At 49.2% G+C, this 9,267-nt stretch overlaps 2 protein-coding genes across 2 annotated transcripts; one reads left to right on the top strand and one right to left on the bottom strand.

Moving 5' to 3' along the window:
* The first annotated feature begins 3,602 nt into the window (after positions 1-3,602).
* LOC147899756 (uncharacterized) lies at positions 3,603-5,914 on the top strand. The gene is made up of 3 exons (XM_087377794.1): positions 3,603-4,275; positions 4,399-4,455; positions 4,540-5,914. The coding sequence occupies exons 1-3, from the start codon at positions 3,603-3,605 to the stop codon at positions 5,778-5,780; spliced, it is 1,971 nt and encodes a 656-aa protein (XP_087233920.1). The 3' UTR covers positions 5,781-5,914.
* A 1,003-nt stretch (positions 5,915-6,917) lies between these two features.
* LOC147899757 (uncharacterized) lies at positions 6,918-9,267 on the bottom strand. Its single transcript, XM_087377795.1, has 3 exons — positions 8,595-9,267; positions 8,415-8,471; positions 6,918-8,330 (listed from the first exon to the last, which is right to left on the bottom strand). Exons 1-3 carry the CDS (start codon positions 9,265-9,267, stop codon positions 7,090-7,092), a joined length of 1,971 nt encoding a protein of 656 aa, XP_087233921.1. The 3' UTR covers positions 6,918-7,089.

The raw sequence follows: 9,267 nt of genomic DNA on the forward strand, positions 1-9,267 counted from the left end.
ACTTCCGGACCCACCGTACTTCCGGACACTCTGTTTTTCCGTTCACGGTTCGTCCTCCACGTCACCGCCGTCGTCGTCGGCTTCTGCTGCTGGTGCGGGTGCTGCTGCTGCTGCTGGAACTGCCGCCGCCGGAACCACCGGAGCAGGCTGCAACAACGGAAGTTACTGCGGGTTGATTGTGTTGGCATCCACGAACTGTTGTAGTTGTCGATAAAACAGTGGTGCCGCCGCCCCCGCCTGCTGAGCTACTGCGGCCAGTCGGAAGATATACTGGCATGCCTTCCGCAGTTCTATTAGCAGGTTCGCCTTCTCCATGTTGCAAGCTCTCCGTACTTGAGCTAGTTCCTCCTGATGTAGTCGGGCCTTCTCGGTGATAGCCATCTCTAGCTCGGTCACCCGGACATTACGGTCCGCCCGTGTCACACCGCCCGTGTCACAACATCTCGCACCTTCTTCATCACCGTGCCCAATCACTGGGACTTGTTGCTGGACTGTGCTGCTCCACCCTCCTTGAGAGCACTCGTCCGTACTGCGTCGATCATCAGACTTTTAACCTCCGCCTCGTGCTTTAGATGGTCTTCCTTCCGAGCAAGCCGGAGTGCCAACAGCTGCGACCGTGTATCATTGCACTGCTGCTGCACTGCCGCCACATGCTCCTTGAGCTGCCGCAGTTGCTCCCCTGTCAGCACTTCATCCTCTTCCGGTTCCGGAAAGGCTGCGATTAAAGCTGCTGCTGCTGCTGCTCTTTGAAGACGTTGTGTTGGTGCTGGCGGATCTTGCATCTGAGTCTTAGTCTGGGGTCGTTTTCCGGTGGCCTTTGTGTTCCGTAGGGCAGCTTCTAATTCTGAGATTCGACGACAGTAGCGCTCCTCCGTCGCTCCGGACAGCGTCGCCACTAGCGTCCGTCGGTCCCCTGCCGTCAACCCTCCCTCTTTTCTGCCTGCTTCATCAGCGACCGCCGGCACCGTCGTGAGGCGTAGGGCCGTCGAACCACCTTGCAGCTCGCTTCTGCTGCCAGCCTCTGGGTCTTCATCCCAACGTAGTAAGGGTTTGCTGAAGGGTCGGCACGCCCGCTCCAATTCGACGCGGAGTTTACGTTGGTGCTCCGCAAAGATGTCTTGCATCTCTGCGACGAAAGCCTCCGACAAGTCCAGCAGGACGGCTTCGTCTAGGGCCCATGTCGAATCGGAGGGTTCCCGATACCCTTGTAGTTCTGCCTCCACCAGCTGTAGCCGGCGGGCCGTCGCCGTCGTCGCCCGTTGTGTCATCTGGTCCGTCAACCTGAGGTGCTCCTAGTTGGCGACGACGATGGCCATCCGTGCTGCTTCAGCCTCCTGCTCCCTCCTGGCTTCCGCCTCCTGCAGCTGAAGCAGCTGCCCTTCCAGCTCTTCATTTCGGCTGCGAAGCCGCCGATTCTCCGTCTGGAGTCGCTCTTCCGTCTCCTCCAGCCGCCCCTCCTGGAAACACCGGAGTAGGTGCTTCGCCAGCCTTCGAGCCGTCGCGTCAGGTCGTATGATTCCAGTTCCAAGTTCCGCCGCACCACTAGCTGCCCTTCCTCCTGCACTGCACCGTGCACCGAGCTCGCCTCCTGTGGCTGGTCAGAACTTTCCCTCTTCGCCAAATCCTAGCGGGTCTTCTTGGGCTGTTTGCCCGCCGTCTGTTCATCTGCTGCCGATACCACGGCCAGCTTCCGTTTGAGCAAACTGGCCATGCGGCTCGAAGTTGTCGAGACTGCAGGCCGTTTGCCAGCATTACTTGTTCCCGCCTCCGCTACTGCTGGTTCCGGGGCTGCTTCTGTGCTCTCGGGCACCTGCTCCTGCCTCACGGCCAGTTGTTGCATCGCAGCAGCCGATGCTCTGGTCTGCTCCTCCTGGTCTGCTCCTCCTCCTGCTGAGGTGCCTCCTCCTCGTCATCCGACGAAACTTCTACCCCCAAGAATGAGCACGGGGCTACCGGCTCTCGCTATCAGGGCCGAACAGGAAGTAGAGTATTTGTCCAAGACGTGAAGTCGCTGCTGGCTTGACGAGCTTCTTGGCGATCTCCGACACTTTGTCGGTGAACATTCTCGCCCAGGGCACTGGCTTTCCTCGCTCTGCCCGTTGGAAGAAGCTATATTGGACCTGTCCGAGAAGGTCCGCCTTGACCTTCTGCCAGAGCGCTTCTGCTACGAACTTGTAGCAGACCCGGGTCGTCGCATCGAGCCGCTTCATATTGTATTCCCCTTTGCAGCCCGGTCCCAGGGCAGCCTCCATGCCGGCGTTGTCGATTTTCTGGATTTTGTAGTTGCCATCGACCGGTAAGTGTAGCCTCGCTGCTACTAACTCCTTGGAGAGGTAGAAGTGCTTGCCCTGCACCACGACGCTGTTTCCGCGCGATAACTGCGCTACTATATCTTGGGCTGTCGGGTGTATCGGCATCGTCGCCCATGGGAGCCCAGCGAACTCCACGAGTCTAGCCATCTCTGCACTGCTTCGTCCTCTGCTGGGAGTGGGGAGATAGGGTGGAAGACGACCATGGTTGAGGATGGGGAGTAAGGAATAGGGAGGAGGAGGTAAGAGAGAGCTTGGAGTTGAAGAAGTTGCAAATGAGGTCTCCTTAGCTCTCACCCCTTCTTTTGCCTCCCTTGGTATCCTGCTCGATTGCATGCACCCGCCAGGTGTCCCATCACCGTCATTACTTCTCCACTCCGAGGATTCATTAGTGTGCATAGCGCCGCCCACGTCACGCCAGACGAATTTATTATGCCGCCATGCATCAGAATGATTAGATTGATTCCTTCGATGCGTATTAATGACAGAATTCCTAGGTCCTGCCACCGAGATTACCACGTATGAGCATTCCACCGACGTCTCGTTTGGCAACTCCGGAAACGGAAAAGGTGGCATACGCCCGGTATACGGTCGGAGCCAAAAGCCATTCACCGGCTTCTCCAGCAGCTCCCCCTGCATCGTGCCCAACCGGAACGTTCCGTCACCGTACCGCTTCACCACCCAGTAAGGACCGCCCCACCTTAGCTTGAGTTCCAACTCAATACAAAAGGTCCACATTAATACAAAATCCCACTTCAATACAAGGGGTCCACCTTAACACAAAAGATCCACCTTAATACAAGGGGTCCACCATAAGACAAAGTCCCACCTTAATAAAAAGAGTTTATCTTAAAACAAGGGTCTACCTTAGCACAAAGTGTCTACCATAAAAAGAGTTTATCTTAATACAAACGGTATACCTTAATACAAAGGGACTACCTTAAGATAAGGGCCCACCTTTATACAAGGATCCACCCTATGCAAGAGCCTACCTTTATACAAGGATCCACCTTAATACAAGGACCCACCTTAATACAAGGACCCACCCTTATATAATGAAGTTACTTTTTATCCAATGAAGTTACGCCAAGTGGCACTGCCCCCATGATCATAAAATTTTTATAATTTTTGCGTTGTAATGAATAATGGAAGGCGAGGGAGCCGAGAAGGCATACATCTCAGATCATGATGCACCATTAAATGTTGAAGAGACTTGTGGGGGGCGGGGAACGATCACGATGGCCAGAGACCTCCAAACCATGGCATTTCGACCTGTGCAGAGATCTCCAAACCATGGCATCCCGACCTGTGCGGAGATCTCCACGGAAGCATGGCTTCTCCAAACTTGGAGAGCAGATTGGAGAAGCAGGGGGTTCCAGTTTGCAGGGTGTGTCTGAAGGAGGGGGTTCCAGTTTGCACGGTGTGTCTGAAGGAGGGGGTGTGTCTGAAGGAGGGGGTGCGAGTTTGCCCTTCTCCAAACTTGGAGAGAAGATTGGAGAAGCAGGGGGTTCCAGTTTGCAGGGTGTGTCTGAAGGAGGGGGTTCCAGTTTGCAGGGTGTGTCTGAAGGAGGGGGTGCCAGTTTGCCCTCCTCAAGCGTGCCCTCCTCAAGAACAGTGTGTCAGGAACTGAGGGAGCAGTTTTTGATGGGTCAAGAAGAAGGTTCGAGTTTGACCTCCTCAAGCGTGCCCTCCTCAAGCGTGCCCTCCTCACAGAATGAATTTGTAGCTTTGCGGGAATCCTTACAGCGTCGGATAATTCTTCCTAGTGAACGAGGGATTGTGTTGGATATGGTGAACGAGCTAGAAAGATTGCTACCTGTATCCGTAGATTGGCAGAGCATGTCACCCGAGGAAGTGCGTTACTGGGTGAAAGTAGCATTTCCGACTTGGGATGATCACCACATTGCAGCCTTGATGGGAACTCTAAGGGCCAACAATGCAGCGTCTACATCATCTATTAACCTTGGTAAGCTAATTTCTACTCATCTCATCTTCTCTTTATCTCTGGTCGACTCTTGGATTGAGCTCCTCAACATCCTCATCTCATCTTTCTCTAATTTCTACTCATCAACATCCTCATTGTTGGTAGGTTTTGGATTGAGCTCCTCAACATCCTCATCAGCGAGCTTTCGTTTTCAAGAAATAGGTGTGCGTGCACTTGATTCTGAAATAGATATCACCCTGGTAGACCCATTGGATGATTCTAAAGCAGAAATCCTTTGGCCTATAGAGGATTGGGAAATCGACTCGACTCCTGGGAAATCGATGGTGCAAATGCTAGAAGGCATGGAATTCAAAGATTGCACATTTGAACTTGTGGATAAAGGCTCTGTTGACAGTGTTTGTGGCAAAGGCTCGAGGCCAGACCTGATTTTGAAGCTCAAAGGCCATAGTTTAGCCACTTATTGCACTGGTGCACTAATTTGCTTGCATTGTAGGGGTCAGGTTAGCAGAGTGGATAACACTGCATCGGTTGGTGAAGCGGTGGTTTATGGTAGACGATTTCTCAAAGAAGCTGGACCTTCAAGACAGTTCATCTATGTAGGTGTCACGGACTTGAAGGAGATTATGTGGCTCAAAGTTTTCGGAGGTGGAAACACTACTCGCAGTCCATGGACAACAAAAGTTAGGCAGAGTCTATGTGCTTTTTTATGTGCTGCTCCGCCTATCCTTGGTTTGCAGGTGGGTTCCCATGAACTGAAATTGCCAGCTAATTGGCAGTGGAAGCGAACACTAGGTTTTGGTCGAACAAGCATTGTTTATGAGATGGAGAAGGATAATGTACGGTATGCTGTTAAAATCCCGCAAAATGGAGCCATGCTTACTGAGGACTTTGTGTGTCTTTCAAGACTTAAAGATGTTGCTGGGGTGCCCACATTATGTCTAAAGCTGGGAGGAATGTTGGCTCTACAGCCTGTAGGAGAGCCTTTTGACCGTAAAAGGATCAAGATGTATGGATTGGCTCACTCACTTGGTCAGCTTGTGGACATTCTTAAAGAAGCTCATTCAAGAGAAATTGTAAACAGGGATATTCGAATCGAAAACATAATGATTGCACAGTGTATGCAGCAGACAAAAGGTGAGGAGAGACTTTACATCCTGGATTGGGGCTTTGGTACACTGATTGATGTTCCTGCTTCATTCTCTGGTTGCTTCTATACGGCTTCTAATGAGGTCATCAAGCAATTTGTTGATAAAGAGAGAGAGAAGGTAGAGGTGGTGTATAAAGCAGCTGATGACCTGGTGGCACTTGTACGGTGCTTGTTCATGCTTTTTCAAGAGGATGCTTCTAATGATTTAAAGAATTCATACAGTTCTCTTACTGGTAGTGCACTGCCTACCTATTTATTGGAATTCTGGAACCACCATATGCAGGTTAATCCATCCTGGAAGAGATTAGAGTGCTATGCTATGGATGTTAATTATGATACTTTGAGGCAAGAACTTGGCACACTAGGTGATTTTCTTTAGATGTTTGGGATATTAGAGCTGGCAATTTTGTTATCAGGGTCATCGCAGGTGGCCTTGGGCAAAATTTTGTTACACTTGGTACTTTCTTTATTGGTTTGCTTATTCTGTTGTGTGTGTCTTCATGGAGGTAATGTAAGGACTCTAATAGTACTATGCAAAATCGCTTTTAAAATTGTAAAGCTTCAATGTGTGTAAAGATCGTACGTCTTATGTATTTGACGCTCCCTTGAGGTTACAAACCTTGGGAGACCATTGCAAGCAATAGTTGGGGTAGGCACCAAGGACAATCCTAGGTAGTGCGGGAATTGGTTTTCCTCACCCGCTAAAAAACTCCCTATCTCCACATAACTTACTCTTCAATCATGGCGATGGATTGTGGCCTGCGAGCTTTCATGGCTCCCCAAGCCTCATAAATCACCTCCCAATCCACCTCATGTAAGCTTTGTGGAGCACTTAGTGATAAAAGCATAAGCATATCTAGAGTCTCGAGACATAAGTTACTTCGTTCATCATCCTTAATTCGATTTTGCTTGGAAAAACCACGCTCACATGCAGCTGTACTAGCAGGCATTACAAGCATGATTTGCCAAAGCCTCATCAAATTTGGATAAGCATGAATCCAGTCTAGCTCAGCACCACACCGGTTTAGGGTTTGATGCTTGGAGAAAATGTGGTGCTGAGCTAGACTGGATTCATGCTTATCCAAATTTGATGAGGCTTTGGCAAATCATGCTTGTAATGCCTGCTAGTACAGCTGCATGTGAGCGTGGTTTTTCCAAGCAAAATCGAATTAAGGATGATGAACGAAGTAACTTATGTCTCGAGACTCTAGATATGCTTATGCTTTTATCACTAAGTGCTCCACAAAGCTTACATGAGGTGGATTGGGAGGTGATTTATGAGGCTTGGGGAGCCATGAAAGCTCGCAGGCCACAATCCATCGCCATGATTGAAGAGTAAGTTATGTGGAGATAGGGAGTTTTTTAGCGGGTGAGGAAAACCAATTCCCGCACTACCTAGGATTGTCCTTGGTGCCTACCCCAACTATTGCTTGCAATGGTCTCCCAAGGTTTGTAACCTCAAGGGAGCGTCAAATACATAAGACGTACGATCTTTACACACATTGAAGCTTTACAATTTTAAAAGCGATTTTGCACAGTACTATTAGAGTCCTTACATTACCTCCATGAAGACACACACAACAGAATAAGCAAACCAATAAAGAAAGTACCAAGTGTAACAAAATTTTGCCCAAGGCCACCTGCGATGACCCTGATAACAAAATTGCCAGCTCTAATATCCCAAACATCTAAAGAAAATCACCTAGTGTGCCAAGTTCTTGCCTCAAAGTATCATAATTAACATCCATAGCATAGCACTCTAATCTCTTCCAGGATGGATTAACCTGCATATGGTGGTTCCAGAATTCCAATAAATAGGTAGGCAGTGCACTACCAGTAAGAGAACTGTATGAATTCTTTAAATCATTAGAAGCATCCTCTTGAAAAAGCATGAACAAGCACCGTACAAGTGCCACCAGGTCATCAGCTGCTTTATACACCACCTCTACCTTCTCTCTCTCTTTATCAACAAATTGCTTGATGACCTCATTAGAAGCCGTATAGAAGCAACCAGAGAATGAAGCAGGAACATCAATCAGTGTACCAAAGCCCCAATCCAGGATGTAAAGTCTCTCCTCACCTTTTGTCTGCTGCATACACTGTGCAATCATTATGTTTTCGATTCGAATATCCCTGTTTACAATTTCTCTTGAATGAGCTTCTTTAAGAATGTCCACAAGCTGACCAAGTGAGTGAGCCAATCCATACATCTTGATCCTTTTACGGTCAAAAGGCTCTCCTACAGGCTGTAGAGCCAACATTCCTCCCAGCTTTAGACATAATGTGGGCACCCCAGCAACATCTTTAAGTCTTGAAAGACACACAAAGTCCTCAGTAAGCATGGCTCCATTTTGCGGGATTTTAACAGCATACCGTACATTATCCTTCTCCATCTCATAAACAATGCTTGTTCGACCAAAACCTAGTGTTCGCTTCCACTGCCAATTAGCTGGCAATTTCAGTTCATGGGAACCCACCTGCAAACCAAGGATAGGCGGAGCAGCACATAAAAAAGCACATAGACTCTGCCTAACTTTTGTTGTCCATGGACTGCGAGTAGTGTTTCCACCTCCGAAAACTTTGAGCCACATAATCTCCTTCAAGTCCGTGACACCTACATAGATGAACTGTCTTGAAGGTCCAGCTTCTTTGAGAAATCGTCTACCATAAACCACCGCTTCACCAACCGATGCAGTGTTATCCACTCTGCTAACCTGACCCCTACAATGCAAGCAAATTAGTGCACCAGTGCAATAAGTGGCTAAACTATGGCCTTTGAGCTTCAAAATCAGGTCTGGCCTCGAGCCTTTGCCACAAACACTGTCAACAGAGCCTTTATCCACAAGTTCAAATGTGCAATCTTTGAATTCCATGCCTTCTAGCATTTGCACCATCGATTTCCCAGGAGTCGAGTCGATTTCCCAATCCTCTATAGGCCAAAGGATTTCTGCTTTAGAATCATCCAATGGGTCTACCAGGGTGATATCTATTTCAGAATCAAGTGCACGCACACCTATTTCTTGAAAACGAAAGCTCGCTGATGAGGATGTTGAGGAGCTCAATCCAAAACCTACCAACAATGAGGATGTTGATGAGTAGAAATTAGAGAAAGATGAGATGAGGATGTTGAGGAGCTCAATCCAAGAGTCGACCAGAGATAAAGAGAAGATGAGATGAGTAGAAATTAGCTTACCAAGGTTAATAGATGATGTAGACGCTGCATTGTTGGCCCTTAGAGTTCCCATCAAGGCTGCAATGTGGTGATCATCCCAAGTCGGAAATGCTACTTTCACCCAGTAACGCACTTCCTCGGGTGACATGCTCTGCCAATCTACGGATACAGGTAGCAATCTTTCTAGCTCGTTCACCATATCCAACACAATCCCTCGTTCACTAGGAAGAATTATCCGACGCTGTAAGGATTCCCGCAAAGCTACAAATTCATTCTGTGAGGAGGGCACGCTTGAGGAGGGCACGCTTGAGGAGGTCAAACTCGAACCTTCTTCTTGACCCATCAAAAACTGCTCCCTCAGTTCCTGACACACTGTTCTTGAGGAGGGCACGCTTGAGGAGGGCAAACTGGCACCCCCTCCTTCAGACACACCCTGCAAACTGGAACCCCCTCCTTCAGACACACCCTGCAAACTGGAACCCCCTGCTTCTCCAATCTTCTCTCCAAGTTTGGAGAAGGGCAAACTCGCACCCCCTCCTTCAGACACACCCCCTCCTTCAGACACACCGTGCAAACTGGAACCCCCTCCTTCAGACACACCCTGCAAACTGGAACCCCCTGCTTCTCCAATCTGCTCTCCAAGTTTGGAGAAGCCATGCTTCCGTGGAGATCTCCGCACAGGTCGGGATGCCAT

The sequence above is a fragment of the Dipteris shenzhenensis genome, chromosome 8 (genome assembly GCF_047967505.1).
Source record: "Dipteris shenzhenensis isolate YYH24624 ecotype China chromosome 8, Dip_SZ_1.0, whole genome shotgun sequence".
In the NCBI taxonomy this organism is placed as follows: Eukaryota; Viridiplantae; Streptophyta; class Polypodiopsida; order Gleicheniales; family Dipteridaceae; genus Dipteris; species Dipteris shenzhenensis.

Bases quoted from the DNA above. Each gene is read 5' to 3' on its own strand.
- LOC147899757 (XM_087377795.1), bottom strand. From the start codon at position 9,267: ATGGCATCCCGACCTGTGCGGAGATCTCCACGGAAGCATGGCTTCTCC. The intron at 8,472-8,594 runs GTAAGCTAATTT...CATTGTTGGTAG, and splicing joins TACATCATCTATTAACCTTG to GTTTTGGATTGAGCTCCTCA. The intron at 8,331-8,414 runs GTGTGCGTGCAC...TTTGGCCTATAG, and splicing joins CTTTCGTTTTCAAGAAATAG to AGGATTGGGAAATCGACTCG.
- LOC147899756 (XM_087377794.1), top strand. From the start codon at position 3,603: ATGGCATCCCGACCTGTGCGGAGATCTCCACGGAAGCATGGCTTCTCC. The intron at 4,276-4,398 runs GTAAGCTAATTT...CATTGTTGGTAG, and splicing joins TACATCATCTATTAACCTTG to GTTTTGGATTGAGCTCCTCA. The intron at 4,456-4,539 runs GTGTGCGTGCAC...TTTGGCCTATAG, and splicing joins CTTTCGTTTTCAAGAAATAG to AGGATTGGGAAATCGACTCG.